Consider the following 21073-nt stretch of genomic DNA (forward strand, 5'->3'; position numbering starts at 1 on the left):
TTTTTTACTATTCTACATTATTGCACCTCCCTTTTACTATAAATTCGTTCGATCCGAAAAGTCGAGTTTTTCGGTTTCCCTCATGTGGTCGGAATTCTTACCAGTCTGTTTCCTTTCACTTGACGAAATATATCAATACACGATTTTGAGAATTATTTATGTGTCCAAGTCAATTAGAGGCTCGACTTTCTTGTCCCTATCTTTTAGCCTTCTAGACCCCTTAAAAAAAATAAAGAAAATTCAAATGAAAAAAAAAAAGAAATTGGGCCATCTTTCCCGAGAGAGACAATGTACCAATTGTCTTTCATTATATTTATTTCTTTTATTCTCTTTCCACTTAGCAATGAACTATTAGAATAATAATGTAGAACATGATTAAATCTATAATTAGGAAAATAAGAAAAAGATAAGTGTTGTGTAGTATTTTTCCATCTGTCGTATACTTGTAGACTTGCAGTTGTCTTGTGAATTGTCTTCTTTCTTCTCATGGTTTCTTTTCCGGCTCCTCGCACCATAAATTAACACAAAGAATTATGGATTCTCATTCTTTAATGAAATGAAGAAGACAAAAATAAGTCGACTATAATTTTCTTCACATGTATAACTTATCTAGATGAAATATTAAGAGAAAAATAAAAAGTCACACTCTAGCACGCATTAAAAGCATTTTAACTCGCTTATAAGAGTAAAACAAAATTAGAGGAAAAGTAAAAACAGAAAAAGGAGAAAAAAAATTATAAAATCAGAAATTAAAATTCTAAGATGACGAATATGAATTATCAAAGAGATTTCTTACCTTGGAGTTGCATTATACTAATTCTTTTCTTTTGGTTGGGACATTATATAACTTACCTTATTCTCATCGGCCTATGTTATTTATTTCAACCTTTTTTCATAATTATCCTCCTATTTTATCTTTGTACTAAATTGTCCTTCAGATATTTTAACAAACATTTCAAAGAATTTAAAATATGATCTACAAAAAAATCCTATGTGTGTAGGCCGTCTATTCGCTATTAGTAGCTAACCAATTAACTAACCATCCTTCATAATTTAATTAGTTTCTAACATATATTCTATTGTTTTAAAGTGTGTGTAGAAAGTGTGATGGAAGAGAACATACTTGTTAAAGCAATTCAGTATAAGTATTGACTAATTGAGAGTGTTCACAAATATTAAAATGTGGCCACTGAGTTATCTTTAGTCTTAGGGGAAAAAACGATTGTAACTTTAGTAGTAATGACCGTTGGAGTTATTTTTCATCACTGAAGGGACATGCTTTTTGGACTTGTAACATAAATTGGAATGACAGAAATTTGAGAGGAAAAAAAGGGAAAAAGTTATGGAAATGATAAAATCAATTCATGATAATGAGACTTACCATATAACTGAAAAAATCCACAATTATGCATATATAGATAGATGGATTGACTGATTTTTTTTGTTGTTATAAGTAAATTAAATGTATATTAATCCTTGTGCCGTAGCTAAAAGATTTACACACACAAAAAAAATGCTATTTTATAACTGAAAGAAGAGGAAGTTACAAAGAAAAAGGACAATAAAAGGAAATATGAACAAACCACAGATTAGTTAGCCTTGAACCTCCGTGAAGGGCATCTGAAAACATAGAAAATCAAAAAAGTTAAATACCATAAAAACAAAGTAAAGTAATAACTGTCATAGCCGCCTCACACTAATATTTTTAGAGAACAAAGTTGATAATTTAACATGATCAGGAAAAAATCAACAAAAATGAAAGCATATATTTTGGTGAGTGGGTTAATGAAAATGAGAAAGAAGTAGGAGTTTAAGAGAAAGAAACCTCCACCTTGGGAAGACGTAACCCTTTGAAAGGAAAGTAAATCCTTTAAAAACTTTCATGGCATACTCACAGTTGCCTCACTCTCATATTTACACAACACCACTTATAGTTTGAATAGAGACATAACTCATACGTTACATTCCTTCGGGGTTACATCCGTTATGTCTTTTGGTGTAGCCAACTGTTTATTTACATTTTTTTACCCTCTGATTTTGTAGAAAAATGATAGGAAAAAGCCAAAAAATTGACAAAAAAGATAAATATCTTTTCAAGGTAAAGAAAGGTGCCAAGTCAGTACTTTTTTCCCTCTTTTATATATATATATATATAGATTCATATAAACTTGTGATATTAAGTATTAGGGAATTGCAGAAAGATTCTTCTAGGTTCATGTTCTATTTTTTTTCCTTTTTTGAGATATGGAATATCATTTTCTAGGTTCATGTTGTGATTTTCTTTGTTCATAGAAGTTTATTTCATTTATTGTCCGTAGAATGTCTTATTATTTAGAACAACGGTGCCTTCGGTAAATGATTTAACCAACTCTCACAAGGGTTCTCTTATCTTATATCTATGGAATTATATGCTTTGAGTTCTGTATGGATCCAAATTTGAACAACCACGACCGTTGATGGGTACGACAAATGACGAGATCCTCATAGCTCGACATCCTGCAGGGGACGACTTACATGTGAACAAGAGACTGTAAGACTTTTTGCAGCAGTGTAAGCCCATTAGGGGACATTAGGAACATTCTTTCGAATAATCCCTATGACCTGTCTTTTAGGGCTTAGAAGGGGTTTTTCCCTTATATATAGAGCGTAAAATAACCTGGTAAGCTCTCTGGGCATTTTCCTAACTTATAATACTTGCTATAACACTTGCTTACATAAACGATTGATGTCATTGTTGTTTAAGGTTTTATCTTGACAAGATAAAGAAATCTTATCCTCTGCAGCATGAGAAGCACCACTGACTATGAAAAGGCTATTAGAAGAGTGGTTGACAAATACCTTGAGCAATATACTCGACAAACCCGTTCAAAGGGATATCGAAGGCACAATACCCGCAGAAACCACAACTGTCGCCAATGAGCCAGAAACTCCACGAACAGGTAACACTCATACTGTCATTGATGCAGGTAACGATGCACTTGCGGCCATCTTAAAGAAAATGGAAGAGATGGAAAATGAGAACAAAACACTCCGTGATCAGATGAAAGAGCATCAGGAAAGGGTTGATAAAATACCGGGCGCTCCGAAGTTGCTACCAAAATATGACGTGGGTCGATTCGTCGAACAACCATGCAGTGAAGGGGTAGCTCCCCACTCTATTCTGAAAACCTTCAAAATGCCGCCATATTTGAAAATATATGATGGCACCATGAATCAGGAAGATCACTTAATCTATTACGTTACTGCAGTAAAAGGTAACGATATATCGAAAGAACAGGTGCCATCGGTGCTGCTGAAAAAGTTTGGCGAAACTCTGACGGGGGGAGCATTGACATGGTATTCCCAACTACCAATACGATCGATATCAATGTTAGAAGAAATGACAGATAAATTTGTCACCGCTCACGCGGGAGCGAAAAAGGCAGAGGCCAGGGTAAATGACATCTTCGCCGTCAGGCAGACGACAGGCGAGGGACTTCAGAATTTCCTAGCCCGATTCAACAAGGTAAGAATGAGCTTACCAAACGTGTCAGAAGGGATGGCGGTAGCAGCCTTCCAAAATGGGTTAAACAGAAACGGGTCAAAAGAAACCAAAAAGCTGCTAAGTAGACTCATGAAGTACCCCCCACCACGTTGGAAGAAATCCATAATGCCTATTGCGCCGAAGTAAGGGCAGACGAGGATGACCTAAATGGCCCGATCCAGCGACTAACATCGGTCCAAACTGAAACAAGGAGAGATCGTCGCAACGACGGCCGAAAGAACCAACTACCCATCTCCTCCACGAGTCCGAACATCCAACCCATCTCCTCCACGACATGCAGACGCCGTGCCTCGCCACTCACCACTCCGAAATGAAAGAGGTATGCCTCCACTGTTATTTGCTCATAACTTTTGTGTTACTCCTTCTGAAATAGTGTATGCACTGGAAAAGCTCGGCACAAAGGTGCAGTGGCTGCAAAAGATGAAGTCACATCCGAGCACCCGAAGATCGAACGTTCCGTGTGAATTCCACTAGGAAAGGGGACACAAGACCGAAGACTGCATAGATCTACGACATGAAGTGGTAAGAATGCTAAACCAGGGACACCTGAAAGAAGTGTTGAGCGATCGAGGACGGGTTAACTTCGCTCGTGGACGCGATCAACCTCAGGGACCTCCAAAACCACTATCACCAGCTCGTACCATACAAATGATCATTGGCGTTAGCGACGATACAGTAATCAACCATGTGAAATTTACCACCACACACAAACTCAAACGAACAGTCGCCCACGAACGGTATGACGACCTCGAAGATAGTATCATCTTCGATAAGTCAGATACCAACGGTTTGTCTTTCCCTCACTATGATGCTTTGGTTATAACTTTACGCATCGCGAATACCGATGTAAAGAGAATAATGACGGAAGCGGTACGTGTATTATTCACCCACGAGTCCTCATACAGATGAGGCTCGAGGATAAAATAGTACCGCATTGTATAACACTAACAGGTTTTAATAATGAAGTGGAAAGAACCTCTGGAGAGATAGTGCTACCCGATCTGGCAAGAGGAATCACCCTAGAAACAACGTTCCACATCATGAACTAGGAAACAGCCTACAATGCCATCATAGGACGTCCATGGATACACGCCATGTGAGCCGTCCCGTCAAGTTACTATCAAGTAATCAAATTTCCTACCCCATGGGAGATATTCAGCATCCGAGGCGAGCATCGCACCGCCCAAAAATGCTACCAAATCGCCCAAGATTGCGCACACACCTAACAACTAAAGGGACAAGTGCGGAAGCATAGCAATCAGCCATATCGGGAACCAAAGCGGACATACAAATAGAGGCCTTCAAAGATCCAGATGTTGTAGAAGCTTGCAAGGCAACCGTAGAAGACCTCGACCCTGTTTAACTGGACAACACTGATAGCACTAAAAAGGCTTATATCAGACACAACCTCTCAGGACCAAGTAAGTACCATGAGTTCTTAACTAATAATACCGATTTGTTTGCCTTTTCCCATTTAGATATGCCAGAAATCCCAAGGGACATCGCCACACACATGCTGAATGTCGACCCTCTTTACCCGCCAGTACGACAAATGAGGAGAAAGTTCAATTCCACCATCAATGAGGTGGTTAGCGAAGAAGTTGATAAGTTACTTGCTAATGGTTCCATCCAAGAATCAAAATATCCCCAATGGGTCGCCAATGTGGTCATGGTAAAAAAGAAGAACAGGAAATGGCGGATGTGTGTCGACTTTACCGACCTGAACAAAGTATGCCCGAAAGATTCCTTTCCGTTACCACATATCGACCAGCTCATCGATGAAACAACGGGACACGAACTACTGAGCTTCTTAGACGCTTATTCTGGTTACAACAAATTCTAATGGCTGAAGAAGACCAAGAAAAGATCACTTTCATCACTCACCGAGGAATGTACTACTACAAAGTCATGCCGTTTGGACTCAAGAATGCAGGGGCGATGTATCAAAGGTTAGTCACCAAGATGTTCAAAGAACAACTCGGTAAGACCATGGAGGTTTACATCGACGACATGCTAGTGAAGTCAAAAAAGAAAGAGGATCACATTGGTCATCTGAAGGCAGCCTTCGAGATATTGAGGCAATACAGAATGAAACTGAATCCCGAAAAATACGCCTTCGGCGTAACCTCAGGAAAGTTCCTTGGTTTTCAGGTGTCACAAAGGGGTATCGAAGTCAACTCGGATTAGATCAGAGCCATCGAAGTAATACCAGAGACATTAACTAGTAAGAAGCAGGTGCAGAATTAGCAGGATGAATAGCTACCCTGTCGAGGTTTATTTCACGGTCGTCGGACAGATGCCATAAATTCTTCAATGTGTTGAGGAAAGACCACGAACTATAGTGGAATTTAGAATGCGTCGACGCCTTGAGAAAGATGAAAGCGTACGTATCCTCGCCACCACTACTCGTCAAGGCAGACCCGGGTGAATGCCTACTTATGTACCTAGTAGTCTCCGAAGTTGCGGTAAGTGCAGTCTTGATCCGCAAAAATAAAGGTACGCAATCTCTGATTTACTATATCAGCAAAACCTTAATTGATGCCGAAACAAGGTACCCTCACCTTGAGAAACTAGATCTGACATTAGTTGTAGCTTCACGAAAGCTTAGACCATATTTTCAATGTCACCCCATAAAAGTGGTGACAACCTTCCCCCTCAGGGGCATCCTACACAAACCCGAACTATCAGGTAGGTTGGCCAAATGGGCTATAGAATTTAGCGAGCACGATATAACAAACCAACCGCAAACTGCTATTAAGTTGCAGGTGCTCGCCAATTTCGTTGCCGGTTTCAGCGCGGAAATATTGCTGAAGTAGAGCAGGAGGCGCTCCGCGCTTTCACACATTCCGACCTCTGGGTCCTCTACACCGACGGCGCATCTAATGCGGCGGGATCGGGACTGGGACTCGTCCTCAAAGTTCCTATGGACGAAGTAATTCGCTAGTCCATACAATGCCCCGAAATGACTAACAACGAAGCCGAGTATGAAGCTGTGATTGCAGGATTGAAATTAGCCCTCAAATATGGTGCTCGACAACTTGTCCTCCATTGCGATTCTCAACTCGTGGTAAACCAAGTCACTGGGACTTTCCAAATCAAAGAACAGAGACTACAAAAGTACCAGTCAGAATTCACAAACTGCTGCCAGAATTCGATAAATGCCGCCTTGACCAATACCCATGACGCAGAATATCAAAGCAGATGGTCTCGTCAAGCTAGCGACAGCCACCAGAAATATCAACAAGGAAGTGGTCACTCTTCTCCATTCCGCAATAGACCAGTTTGAGGTACATTCTGTAAACCTAACTTGGGACTGGCGCAACCGTATCATAACATATTTGCAGGATGGAATGCTCCCACAAGATAAGAAAGAATCCAAAAAGCTTCGAATATAGGCAACCAGATACAACCTCATAAACTGTGATCTTTACAAGAGAACGTTCGGCGGCCCCCTGGCCAAGTGTCTTGGGCCAAATCAAACAAGGCAAGTACTAGAAGAAGTACACGAGAGGCACTGCAACGTGCACACGAGAAATCGCGCCCTCGTCCGATGCCTCATCCGCGCCGGATACTACTGGCCTACCATGAAAAAAGAAGCCGCGGATTACATCAAGAAGTGTGAACAGTGTCAAAAATACACCCTATGATACACCAAGCAAGAGAACTCCTGCATTCTGTCACTTCGCCCTGGCCATTCATAAAGTGGGGGATGGATATTGTCGGACCCCTCCCGGCAGACGAGGTAAGGTACGCTTCCTTTTAGTTTTAACTGACTATTTTTCTAAATGGGTGGAAGCAGGTGCATACACTCAAATACGTGAGCAAGAAGTTATCGCGTTCATAAAGAAAAATATAATATGCCACTTCGGCATCCCCAAAGAAATCAGCTGTGACAACGGACCTCAGTTCGTCGGAAAGAAAACGACCGAGTTTTTCGAAAAATGGCACATCAAGCGAATAATCTCTACACCATACCATCCCACCGACAATGGCCAAGCCGAATCCTCCAATAAAGTGATACTGAATATATTGAAAGAAGCTCGAGGACGCCAAAAGGTACAAGAGGCTGTACGACTTTTGCAGCAGCGTAGGCCCATTAGGGGACATTAGGAATATTCTTTCAAATATTCCCTATGACTTGTCTTTTAGGGCTTAGAAGGGGTTTGTCCCTTATATATAGAGCGTAAAACAACCTTGTAAGTTCTCTGAGCATTTTCCTAACTTATAATACTTGCTATAACACTTGCTTACATAAACGATTGATATCATTGTTGTTTAAGGTTTTATCTTGACAAGATAAAGAAATCTTATTCTCTGTATTCTCCTTGTATATCTTTTGTTCTAGAAATTATTATACTTAGCTAAGATTTACCCCTTCATTTTCTTTGATTGATTTATTCAAAAAGGTTCCGATATCTTTTGAGTCAAACAAGTTCATGTAAAAGTTTGTTATATAATAAAGCTGGCAATGACTTACAAGAGAGACAGAGAAATAAAAGAGAGAAATTAATATTTTCTTGAAAAGTTTTGAGGGAAGAGGCCTATGGAATGTGAAAGCAACAATTGAGTTTTAGAAGGGATGTATTACTACTTCCATACCTTTATGAGCATAAAGCTTCTCCTGTTTAAGAAATTGACGTGCTTTGTGACGTATATAATTTTTCTGTTTTAAGGATTTAGCGAAATTAATTTTGCTTTTTTTGTTTGTTTGTTAAGATTATATTAATGTTAAGCACTTTTCAATTTTGAATGATCTATTTAGGAGTTAGTGAGGTGCGTGAATGAACCTTGAACAGGTGATATGCTAGTTTTGAAACTCGAAAAAATATTTATATTTGTATGTAATACATGAAAAATGTATCTCTTCTATCCTTAATTTTTTTTTTTTAAATCTTTTCTATCTCAATTAACTTTATAACAACATTTTATGGTATATTTACTATTTTCTTTCTTGACCGCAATTTAACTAGTGTATATAAAAAGGAGGAGCACTCTCCGGATGTACAGATTTTTTCCGTTTCTTTGTTCAATGAAAGAAATTTCCTCTCTCTCTCTCTCTCTACGCTTTCCCTAGCTAGAACCCTAATTACAAATCACACAAAATAAATTCGATTCCTGTAATTTTCTCAAGTTTCTGGCATAACCTTTCTATAATATGTTTTGAATATTGAAAGTAATCTAGCTATTCATTTTCTGTTCATGATTATCCAACTTATTGTACATCATCAAAGAGCTAAATTCAAGCTAAATAACTAATCTGTTAGAATAATGGTAATCTGATACCATATAACTTCAAATGTGTAATCCATCAGCTGTTTTGAAGAACTCAAAATGAACACACAGGTATAATCTGGTATAGGTGGATATTTCAACATCGATCTATTGCTTTTGACAATTTATTTCATGTCCAGTTGAGTTCCTGGAAAAAAGAAATATTTATTTGGTAAATGATATCTTGTCTATGAAGAAGGAAGTTTCCAGAGGGAAAAACAAGGCCCTTGTACCACACGTTCCTGTGGGAAGTCTAAGCTATGTGTGGGTCATCTACAGTAGCAGAGGCTGGTTTGAACAATTAATGGGGGCGTAATAACTGACATAATTGCATAACTGAACATCATTAACGGAAGAAATAACTTATGCAAATCAATCAATTCATAGTCTACGGAAGAAATGTTGCATAAATAAACATCATCGAACGTTGATTTGATGCTCCAAGAATACACCCCGTGTCAATTATCTATGCTGATGCGGCCGAGTCTAGACAAGGAATTGGCTTCAAGATGATCTGTCTCATCATAGATCTCTTCCTACACCAAGAAATTACCAATTTTAGGTTATGGAATTAAGAGCAAAAAACAGCTTACAGGAGGAAACATTTTCTTTACATTTAGAAGCTCCTCAATTACATCTTCCATGGTAATGATCCCAATTACTTCTTCTGATGAAAGTGCTGAAAGTGATTTTTCCTTAATTGGCAGGATCGCAGGATGAACTTCCTCTGACCACCTTCTGCTTTTCGAGTATTCCCTTCGTGAAATATTTGCATTGTATCTCTTTGACTTCCTCAATGATCGTCTGGCCCTTGAGCTTTTCCTCTGATAAAAGCTTTCTCCAGGAATGCTCAATCTCACTTCTCTTACTGAAGTGGCATTTCACATGTACAAATCAGCTTAGAAAAGTAAGACGGAGAAAGAGGAATAGATGAGCAAGAAAATCTATAGACTGTAAGTTATTCCTCACCCCCATTCGACAGATTGGCGCTTTCTTTCTCGGTCGTGCCATCGTGCTTTTTCACAACAGCAGCCATGTGGCTGAGACCTTTCTGGAATTCATTAAGTATGTCATACAATGGCATTGTCGCTGAAACTCTAGCATGTTTTGCAAACTAAATTAGTCAGGGGACTATTTAAAAATGTGAGATGTCAGTAAGTGCTATGATTCACTCAACTAAGAAAACACCAGTTTCTCAGTGCTTATGCAATAACCATGCAAAAGCTATGGACGATTTCTAGCTTAACTACCTTGGAATACGCCGTATTGTTACATTCTTCACAGAAAGGTTGTCTCTTGGATTAATTGTCACCAAATTCTTTACCTGTTTGTCAGAATATAAAATCTTAAGATGTTATCACCATAATTAGTAACCATACATTTGCAGAGTCAGGCATCTATATGAGATTGCTATTTTTAACTCAAGAAAAGCTCGATTTTGAATCATGATTCATTTTGAATCTATACAGACTCAGGCAGTGCTTGCTAAGTAGTTTGAATCTATACAGACTCATGTAAGCGATAAAGATGAAGGATTTTTCTTTGGGGACACAAGCATTTCCCAGCTTGCTTCAAGCAAGAAAGTCAGTTACCAGGGATATGTAATTTTACGTTCATCTGTTTTGAAACTTAGAATAAGCAAAGGAAGAACGGCATTTTGCTAGTTTTGGCCGGATCTTATCGATTTACGTAGCAAAGATAATAATACTTGGATGTTCTATGTGCAGTACTGAGCCAGCAAGAAATTACCAGGACAAGTCCGATTATGTTTGTTGGATGTTCGTAGTACACTGGAACCCTGCTATGTCCCTTCTCCAAGATTAAATTTATCAGATCCCTGCTGAAAGACATCAAATTTTCTTATCTTATGCATCTCACTTCTTTTGGTAAGCATTTAAGTTATATACATTATCAGTGCATAGAACTTGAACTTTCTCAGTAAATGGTCATAAGCTCAAGTACAATGTACCTGTCGAGATTGGCATTGACGTCAATACCAAAAGTTTCAGATATTGGAGTCATGGCATCCCTTGCAGTCTTCTCAGTGAGATCAAGTGCTCCTGCAATTATAGTTGTCTCATGAAGCAATAACTCTCCCCCCTTTCCTGCCTGATTAGTTACAACACCAAAAACTTAGCAGCATTGGCAGGTAGCGGTACAGTTCACATTAAATTAGGACAAGGCCAAGGAGAAGGAAGGGTAGAGATTTTGAAATTCTTTGACTTAATTCTATTAAAAAAGGGCAGCCCGCTTACCCTGCATTTCTGCGAGAGGCTATTTCCACGGTTCGAATCTGTGACCTCTTGGTCACATGACAACAACGTTACCGGTTACCCCAACGCTCCCTTCTTAACTTAACTTAATTCTATACACTATGTAAAATAGCTACAGGTGTCTATGAAAGTGAGATTATTAACCTTAAAATAAGACTAGTTACAGCAGATTAAGATACACTGTTAGCATAAAATTCATTTACATCAGACAAGCTGCATCCTCTGAAAGTAAAAGAGGGATAGAGAAACAGTCCTTCAGCGGAGAGTGACAGGTTAATTACCTTGTTACCGTGCATGTCAACTAGTGTTCTCAATTCAGCTCGTCGAAACAGAGCTTTATGTCCTTTCCCCAATAGGTAGTCTAAAATCTGGCGATTAACAATATAAGAAAGCAAACTTACACATACTACTCTTTTCTCATTAGTAAATTCATACATACTGGTTTTGGAAATATGCAGTATATGCTGCATTTCTCGTAAATGCAGATAGAAATAATCGCACCTTGCTTATTGGATAGGCTACCGGAAACCAAAACCAAATAAGAACGCGGACAATTGGAGCAACAGTTGCACCAATGGCTAACCCATATCGTGTACAGAGAGATTGTGGTATGATCTGCAAACCAAATTATGGAACTTAGTACTTCAACAACAACATCCCAGTATAATCCCACAAGTGAGGTCTGGGGAGGGTAGTATGTACGCAGACCTTACCCCTACCCCGAGGGGCAGAGAGACTGTTTCCAGGAGACCCTCAGCTTAAGAAAGCACCAAGTGACGATATATTAGTACTATTGATAGACTCATAATATAATAACATAAAATACATAACATACATAAAAGAAATTAAAATAGCAAAATAACAGCCATATAAGATGAGTATCAATTAAAAGAACTTAGTACTTCAAATTAAAATAAAATGAAACCAGGGAAGAAAAAACACATAAATCCCTTTTGCACTTGCTAAGGCCATAAGTTTGCAATATTTGAGAACTAACCTCACCAAAGAGGAGTATCAATGTCACAGAAAGAAGAATTGCTCCCCAATCCGGTACTAATTCATCAAGAAAAACAGGAAGTGCCTGGGGAATTGAAGAAGTATTCTTGTCAATTACAATTGTATAGCTGCTACACTTGTTTTATAGCAGCAGTGCTTACCTCCATAGCAGCAGCATTGCTGATCAGAAGCGTGCATAGCAATAGATGTTGTTGCTTCATAATGGGTAAGATCTTTGCTGAAATAACCCCAAAAAGTAGTTAAAATATTGGTCGTGAACATTTAAACCCGCACGGTATCCCTCTCTTAGAGAATACATTTGCCCCCCCATTGGTTTCCAAAAATGTCCTTAATGTATGTCCTGACTCCTGAGTTACTCTACTCGTTTTATTAGGTGTTTGGGTTGAAAACAATTTAGATTCTTTCACATGATATCAAAGTCATATTTTGAATATCTTATTTTCACAGCGGTCTTCTCGCTACCTAATGTACTTATTCATCCTCTCAGCTTCATGCCCTCTAGCCAAATTTTGGTAAGCTCATTTCCACAACTGTCTTCTCTCTGCCCAATGTATTTACTCTCCCTTTCAGCTCCAGGCTCACTTTCCTGTAACCATCTTCTCTCTACCTATTGTACATACTCTCCCTCTGAGCTCCAAGCTGACTCTTGGATCTGATTTCTCTAAATAAATAAATAAAAAAGCAAAAAAAATAATCCCCCGTTCCAGTTTATGTGAACCTATTTCCTTTTTGGTCCGTTCCAAAAAGAATGACCCCTTTCTAAATTTGGAAACCATTTAGCTTAAACTTACAATTCTACCTTTAATGAGAAGCTTTTATAACCACACAAATAATCTGGGTTCCTTTTTAACTTGTTTAGGACCACAAATTCCAAAAGTCTTCATTTTTTATTAAACTTCATGCTCAGTCAAACAAGTTCACATAAATTGGAACGGAGGGAGTAGTCTTCAATCGACGTGTAAATTCTAGAACTGAGTTACACTTGTGATTTCAATAATGGAATAGAAGAGCTGACTAATTGTGTCACTAGCGAGAAAGTTATAAGTATTCAATTTAATATTTGTCCTTGTTGCTTGGTAACTGGACTAAAGAATGACAAGAAACTTTTAATGCATAGAATAAATTAAGAAATGGAAAAGAAAGAAACAAATATATGTGGAGAGTGCATACAAGCATGGAGACGGTCTTTGGGCGTTCCAGATTTTGCTAGAACCTCAAGATCAATAATGCTCATAGACATGAGGCCTAACGTGAGCCCAGACATCAAACCAGCGCACAACACTAGAAACACAACTGCTACAATATAGAGGAAGAACTCTGTATTGCAACATTTCAAGCTCGTGTGTCCCATTTTAGTTTCTTCCTTCCTTTTCTTCTTAATTTGTGTCTTTTAATGAAATATAACTCTGTTTGAGGCTATGCATGAAGGACAAAAAAATGAAAATAAGCTAGTATTTGGGCGAGAAACCCCATGAACAAGCAGTGGAATATCTTTTTGCCTGTATGCAGGGAATAACAATATATCCGGCCAAGTTTCTTGGTTTACTCGATAAGTACATGAATCCAATTACTAGCCTTCTTAATTTTAGCAGCACATAATTGTTTCCTTTTTGACTAAAGACATCATTCTCATTTATTTGTGCTATTATACTACTCACAACTGCCAAATGGAAATTCCCATGTACTTATTATTGGGCTGAGGAATGTTATCAGACAGTCGGTGATGCTTTATACTTCAATACCACACAAGAGGGGGTGATTTGTGTGGTGATCAATTTTTCGCTTAAGCTGTTTATGGAAGGACTTGGTTCTTCTAAGTGTTCCTTAACCTACTATTGCAGAAATAGTAAATGCGGAAAGTAAAGAACACAAGTATTTTACGTGGAAAACACCTGGCTCAAAAGGTGAAAAAACCACGACCTACTTTCTAGTAGGATTTTCCCAAACTCTCCACTAAAATCACTGAGCCAAAAATTGCATTTACAAAAACTCTTTTGTAAACCTAGGACAAACTCTAATCCCGTTGTAGCACACAGCCTCAACTGTAGCGACAACTTCAAGTTAACTCTAACTTGAAAACTCTAAGTACCTAATACAATTGCTTCTAGATAAAGCTGAAAGGTACAATATGAAACCACCTACTACAATTGAACTAGAATAAAAGACAGACACTTGGAACTGGTTCTTCTGTCTGATTCAAGTAGCTTCAGGTTTGCACGCTTGAATTACAGACAAATTGCTTGCAAAATTGCTTGCTATTTTGCTCTCAATTCACTTTTAACTTCTGCTTATGTGTGTTACCTGTAAAAGAGAACAACACTCATATTTATAGAGTTAGTAAATAGATATTGATTAGAATTCTGATGCTACTCTTCCTTGGTGGAAGAGTTTTAGTTGATCTCAACCTCTAACTCCTTCCCTTTCTCAAATCGTATTCTCTTTGAGTAAGGAGTCCTTCTCCTTATCCAATATGCAAGAGATATTGCTTCTGGCAAGTTAGGTTTATCTCGTTCATGTGCATCTCACATACTTAAGTCTATCCATATCTGTGCTCCACTAGGATGAACCTTATTCATGTATGAGTTCCTTTGTCAGTCTTCAAAACTAGCATTTACTTGGGCCAACAGTCGGTGAATGATCCTAGCTGCCTCATAGCTTATAAACATTTCATATGGAATTTTACAATTTACTTTTTTTGTTATCTTCAAGCGTTAGAAATCAAATTTGTCACTTTAAAAATGTGAAAAGGAAATAACAGTTCAAAGAAAGAAGAAAAATTAAGTCGTACAAGAAATACATAAATATAACTGAATTAAATGTAGAACTAATAATGTACTATGAAATTAGAGTGCTAATATCCTGGAACCAAGTACTTTAGCTGGCCAATTATCTGCTGACAACTCAATTACTCACTCCGGAAAATGTTCTAAGGCCCACACTGAAGTATAATTAGAACCTTCTGTTGGGAATAAACCCCTTACCAAAATAATATTCATGGTAATAAAGCGGAATAATAATGTAGCACCGAGATACGGTAATTAACAAGAATAAAAGAGTAACAATGACACCAAAATTTTTACGTGGAAAACCCTTCTGAATAAGGGAAAAAACCACGACCCCGAGAGGAGCAACTGATATCACTATAGTAAGGAATTTTACACTTTGTAGGTCGGAGGTAAATACTCCAAAGACCACTACAACACTCAAAAGAAATAACCCTCTTTTGATATTCCCACCTCACTACAATATCGCTCACTCTCTATTTTCCTCACAGACTATTTTCTTATACCTTGTCTGTGAAACCTCACTCTTTCTTTCTCTCTTTGTTGGTGTGAAGAAATGAGAGTTGAAGCTCTCCTTTTATAGCCAAAGCTTCACCCTCTAAAGCCTACAATATTTGACAATTTATACACACTTTTCACAATTCAACAAAGTTGGCTACCAAACCAAAGAAATTCAACAAGGTTGGCTACCAAACCAAACTAATTCAACAAGGTTGGCTACCAACCAAACCAAGTCAACAAGGTTGGCTACCAAACCAAAGAAAACTCTTATTAGGCATATGCCTAATACTTCTTCAATGAGATGGACATCATCAATCTCCCCCTCCAGTCTCATTCATCTAGAGGAGGTAGCACTGTCTTCTAGTTTGAGTGCATGCCGACAAGTTCTTTGCATAGCTCGAACTTGTTCCTTGGTACCACCTTGGTCAGCATATCTGCGGGATTCTCACTTGTAGAAATCTTCAAGACTTTTAGAGATTCATCATCTACCATTTCTCGAATCCAATGATATCTCACATCAATGTGTTTGGTCCTTGCATGGTACATAGAGTTCTTGCTAAGGTCTATTGCACTTTGACTGTCACAATAGACGACATACTCCTTCTGATGCAATCCAAGCTCTTGAAGGAATCGCTTGAGCCATATCATCTCCTTGCCAGTTTCTGTAGCGGCAATGTACTCTGCTTCAGTTGTTGAAAGTGCAACGCACTTCTGCAACTTAGACTGCCATGATATAGCTCCCCCTGAAAATGTAAATAAATATCCAGTAGTAGATTTTCTGTTGTCAATGTCACCTGCCATATCAGCATCTGTATAGCCCTTCAAGATTGGATCAGATCCTCCAAAGCACAAACAATCTCCCGTGGTACCTCTTAGGTACCTGAGTATCCACTTGACTGCTTCCCAATGTTCCTTTCCAGGATTTTCAAGAAACCTGCTGACAACACCAACTGCGTGAGCAATATCAGGTCTAGTACATACCATTGCATACATCAAGCTTCCGACTGCTGAAGAATAAGGAACTTTAGCCATGTTCCCTTTCTCCTCCACTGTTGTAGGACACATCTTCTTACTCAACTTTAGATGACCAGCAAGAGGTGTGCTGACTGGCTTAGCATTCTTCATGTTGAAGCGTTCTAGTACACGTTCAATGTACTTCTCCTGAGATAGCCACAACTTTCTACTTGTTCTCTCTCGAACTATCTTCATCCCTAGAATTTGTTATGCTGGGCCCAAGTCCTTCATATCAAATGACTTGGACAGATCTCCTTTCAACTTTGCTATCAACCCCTTGTCTTTTCCTTTCTTCTGTTCGAAGCCTTTAACCACCAATCGAGCTTTGTATCTGACCAGCTTGCCATCTCCATCTTTCTTGAGTTTAAAGACCCATTTGCATTTGAGTGGTCTTTTACCCTTTGGAAGTTCAACCAGCTTGTATGTGCCATTTTTCTGTAGAGATTCCATCTCTTCTTGCATAGCTTTCATCCACTGGTTCTTTTCTGGATGGGACAACACCTCCTTAAGACTTTCTGGCTCCCCCTCATCACTGATGAGGACATAATCTGTGGAAGGGTACCTGCGTGACTCTACCCTTGGCCTCTCTGATCTCCTCAGAGGTTGAGGTTGTTCTTCTCCCTGAGTGGGGTGCTCCACTTCCTCGACACCTTCATCAAGTTGCTCCCCCTGCTCAATAACCTCACCAGGTTGCTCCCCCTGCTCGGCAACCTCGTCGGTCGTACTTTCTGCACTTGTGGGATTGTTAGAAGTAGAAGGAATAGTAACAAAGTTAGGAATTATACCATTCTTCGCCTTTTCTGACATATCAGCAGCAGTTCCAACTTCACTTTCTCGGAAGACTACATCTCTGCTTCTGATGACCTTCTTTTTTACAGGATCCCACAGTCTGTACCCGAACTCTTCATCTCCATATCCGATAAATATGCAGGGAACAGATTTATCATCCAGCTTTGTTCTCTTCTCTTTTGGTACATGTGCAAAAGCTCTGCAACCGAACACCTTCAGATGCGAGTAGGACACCTCCTTGTTGGTCCAGACTCTCTCTGGGATTTCAAACGCCAACGGAACTGATGGACTCCTATTGATCAGGTAACAGGCTGTCTGAACTGCTTCACCCCAGAATGACTTAGGCAGTTTAGCCATTCTGAGCATGCTTCTCACCTTCTCCACAATGGTGCGGTTCATCCTCTCAGCTACGCCATTGTGCTGTGGGGTTCCAGGAACTGTCTTTTCATGTCTGATCCCATGACTTGAACAATACTCTTCAAATTCCCTTGAAGTGTACTCACCTCCATTGTCACTTCGGAGACGCTTTAGCTTTCGACCCGTCTCCCTTTCTACTAGAGCATGAAACTTCTGGAAAACTTGAAACACCTGATCTTTGGTTTTCAAAATATAAACCCATAATTTTCGTGAAGCATCATCAATAAAAGTAACAAAATATTTGTTACCGCCCATTGATTCAATTTCCATTGGGCCGCAAACATCAGAATATACTAAATCAAGTATATTCAATTTTCTTTCAGACGATGTCTGAAATGAGACTCTATGCTGCTTACCAAATAAACAGTAGTCACAAGGTTTTACCGTTGTACCTTTGGCATAAGAAATGAGTGATTTCTTGGCAAGAATCTGCAATCCCTTCTCGCTCATATGACCCATTCTTTTGTTCCACAAATCTACAGAAATCTCATCTTGTGCCGCGTTCAATTCACCTTGGCATATTTCTGCATTTGTCCTGTACAACGTGCCACGAGCAACTCCCTTTGCAATCACCAATGATCCCTTAGTGAGTCTCCACTTTTGATTTGCAAAATAGCTCTCGTATCCATCTCGGTCTAAAGCAATTCCCAAGATCAAGTTCATCCGTAAATCAGGTACATGCCGCACATCCTTTAGAACCAATGTGCATCCGACATTTGTCTTGATACAAATGTCACCAATCCCCGCAATCTTTGAGTAACTTGTGTTACCCATTTTCACTGTGCCGAAATCACCTGCTACATATCTGCAAAAAAGATCTCTTACCGGTGTGGCATGGTGAGATGTCGCTGTGTCAACCACCCATTCCGACTCTGAACCTGACAGGTGCATGCATTCCTCTTCCTCATTTATAAAGAGGACAACATTATCATTATTTTGCACCATGGCGGCTGTGTTGTCGTCATTCTTCTAGCCACTGGTTTCACCTTTGCCCTTCTTTGGATTTGGGCAATCTCTTTTGAAGTGACCTGGTTGATTACAGTTGTAGCAATTTCTGACTCTTGATTTGGATCGGTTCTTTGACTTCCCACGAGCTCCGGATCTACCATAGTTGTTCGAACTCCTTTGATAACTCCTGCCTCTACCTTCTGTGATGAGAGCCTGTCCTTGATTTTCAGGCTTCTTTCTCATCTTCTCATTGAGTAGAAGAGCCGATGTGACATCTTTCAACTCAATAGTAGTCTTACCATGCAGGATGGTTGTTGCCAAATTATCGTACGAAGATGGCAACGAGTTCAATGGCAAGATGGCTTTATCTTCTTCCTCGATTTTCACTCCGAGGTTGGCAAGCTGTGTGATTAGTCCGTTAAACACATTTAAATGTGACAAAAAATTCGTACCTTCACTCATGTGTAGGGCGTATAACTGCTTCTTCAGGTACAATTTATTTGTCAGCGTTTTGGACATGTATAGGCTTTCCAACCTTGTCCAAATTCCTCGTGCAGTGTCTTCATCAATGATGTTATTTACCACATCATCTGATAAGTGCAACATAATTGCACTAGCAGCTCTTTCATCCAAGTCAGCCCAATCCTCAGCTTTCATGGTATCAGGCTTTTTGGAATCAACATTTAGAACCTTGTGTAATCCTTGTTGGATGGGCAGATCTCTCATCCTTCTTTGCCATGTTGAGAAACCGTTATCTCCGTTGAATTTTGCTACCTCGTACTTTACTCCGGACATTTTTATTTTTCACCAAGTATAGTACTACCGACAGTGAATAGTATTTCAGTGAACGAGCAGAACCTGTGCTCTGATACCAGTTGTTGGGAATAAACCCCTTACCAAAATAATATTCACGGTAATAAAGCGGAATAATAATGTAGCACCGAGATACGGTAATTAACAAGAATAAAAGAGTAACAATGACACCAAAATTTTTACGTGGAAAACCCTTTTGAATAAGGGAAAAAACCACGACCCCGAGAGGAGCAACTGATATCACTATAGTAAGGAATTTTACACTTTGTAGGTCGGAGGTAAATACTCCAAAGACCACTACAACACTCAAAAGAAATAACCCTCTTTTGATATTCCCACCTCACTACAATATCGCTCACTCTCTATTTTCCTCACAGACTATTTTCTTATACCTTGTCTGTGAAACCTCACTCTTTCTTTCTCTCTTTGTTGGTGTGAAGAAATGAGAGTTGAAGCTCTCCTTTTATAGCCAAAGCTTCACCCTCTAAAGCCTACAATATTTGACAATTTACACACACTTTTCACAATTCAACAAAGTTGGCTACCAAACCAAAGAAATTCAACAAGGTTGGCTACCAAACCAAACTAATTCAACAAGGTTGGCTACCAACCAAACCAAGTCAACAAGGTTGGCTATCAAACCAAAGAAAACTCTTATTAGGCACATGCCTAATACTTCTTCAATGAGATGAGCATCATCACCTTCCAGTCCGAAGTTGTCTATCAAAGTCCAGCTCACAAAAGAGTCAAATACAAAAGGTCTTAACTTAAGCAAGTAATATGTACATGGGTGTGTGTGGGGGGGGGGGGGGAGTGAAGCGTACATGATTGAAAAATTAACATTTAAGTGTTTAGAATGGGATTTATATAACAAATTGGTTTCTATAATAACGGAAACGAAACAATAACTATACATAAGAAGAGTAAAACTGAACTATATGAAACTAATTGCGTGAAGAAAAAAAACAAGCTTTATCATTCCACCTTAGTCCTTGTCAAAGGTCCAGGACTACTGCTCAATGAAATCTTCAGGATTGTGTATGTACCAAATTGGTGTTGGCCACAACCAGCATTTGTCAATTTCACATCATGGCAAGGACTGTGTACTTCTACTATATCTGTAAAATAATATGCTTCCCCTTATATCCACGAAGATGAGTAGATGCTATTGAAATTGATGTATTTAGTTCCAAATATAGCACCTTTTCACCTATGTTTTCCACTTTACTCCAACTACGACTGCTGGGTACATAAATATATAAGTTGAAGAAGCTTGCCCGATAACGATAACTTTTACCTTCCCCAGTCCTGCTCAAATGTCGTTGAACCTGGAGCAGCCCAAGTAGCGTCTTTGCGGATACCCTTCTTGTTGGGGTGGTTCTATGGTTTCGACAAGTTTTGGAAGAGCAAACAACTCAAACACAAGTGACTACTGAATGTCACAACATATAACTTCTGCGCATGAAAAATGGCATCATCGTATCCCATCCTACCTTTGTCAATGCATGTCCACCTTTTATCTCCAAGTTTGCAGTAGGCCAAGTTACAATGACTACCATAAACGGCAGCAACCATGAAATTACCTTCTTTTTTTTTTTTGGAAAGTTAGATCTGCTTTAATTGAGTATAAATTTTCAAAGTAATCCAGAGGTAGAAAAAAAAGAGAGAAGTGATCAGGGCACAAATCCAAAGATTTGTTATTT

The 21073-nt window shown here is 39.0% G+C and overlaps 1 protein-coding gene across 5 annotated transcripts; it reads right to left on the reverse strand.

The window, feature by feature from the left end:
- Positions 1–9148: 9148 nt before the first annotated feature.
- Positions 9149–13523, reverse strand: LOC107813310 (DUF21 domain-containing protein At2g14520-like). 5 transcript variants are annotated; one of them, XM_075249810.1, is made up of 11 exons: positions 13276–13523; positions 12246–12322; positions 12086–12169; positions 11590–11703; positions 11370–11456; positions 10785–10924; positions 10565–10655; positions 10066–10139; positions 9785–9912; positions 9451–9683; positions 9149–9351 (listed from the first exon to the last, which is right to left on the reverse strand). In XM_075249810.1, the coding sequence occupies exons 1-11, from the start codon at positions 13454–13456 to the stop codon at positions 9274–9276; spliced, it is 1287 nt and encodes a 428-aa protein (XP_075105911.1). In that variant the 5' UTR covers positions 13457–13523; the 3' UTR covers positions 9149–9273. The 5 variants fall into 5 exon arrangements, with proteins under 5 accessions (XP_075105911.1, XP_075105910.1, XP_016494048.2 ...); XM_075249809.1 differs by having other exon boundaries at positions 9430–9683; positions 13276–13517; XM_016638562.2 differs by having other exon boundaries at positions 9430–9683; positions 10565–10652; positions 13276–13515.
- Positions 13524–21073: the final 7550 nt, after the last annotated feature.

The sequence above is a fragment of the Nicotiana tabacum genome, chromosome 3 (genome assembly GCF_000715075.1).
Source record: "Nicotiana tabacum cultivar K326 chromosome 3, ASM71507v2, whole genome shotgun sequence".
NCBI lineage: Eukaryota > Viridiplantae > Streptophyta > Magnoliopsida > Solanales > Solanaceae > Nicotiana > Nicotiana tabacum.

What these genes read in the sequence shown, in the direction of transcription:
- LOC107813310 (XM_075249809.1), bottom strand. Translation starts at nt 13,456, where the DNA reads ATGGGACACACGAGCTTGAAATGTTGCAATACAGAGTTCTTCCTCTAT. An exon ending in TGATACTCCTCTTTGGTGAG is followed by an intron (nt 11,704 to 12,085) that starts GTTAGTTCTCAA and finishes TTTGGTTTGCAG; the next exon opens with ATCATACCACAATCTCTCTG. An exon ending in ACATAATCGGACTTGTCCTG is followed by an intron (nt 10,140 to 10,564) that starts GTAATTTCTTGC and finishes TCTGACAAACAG; the next exon opens with GTAAAGAATTTGGTGACAAT.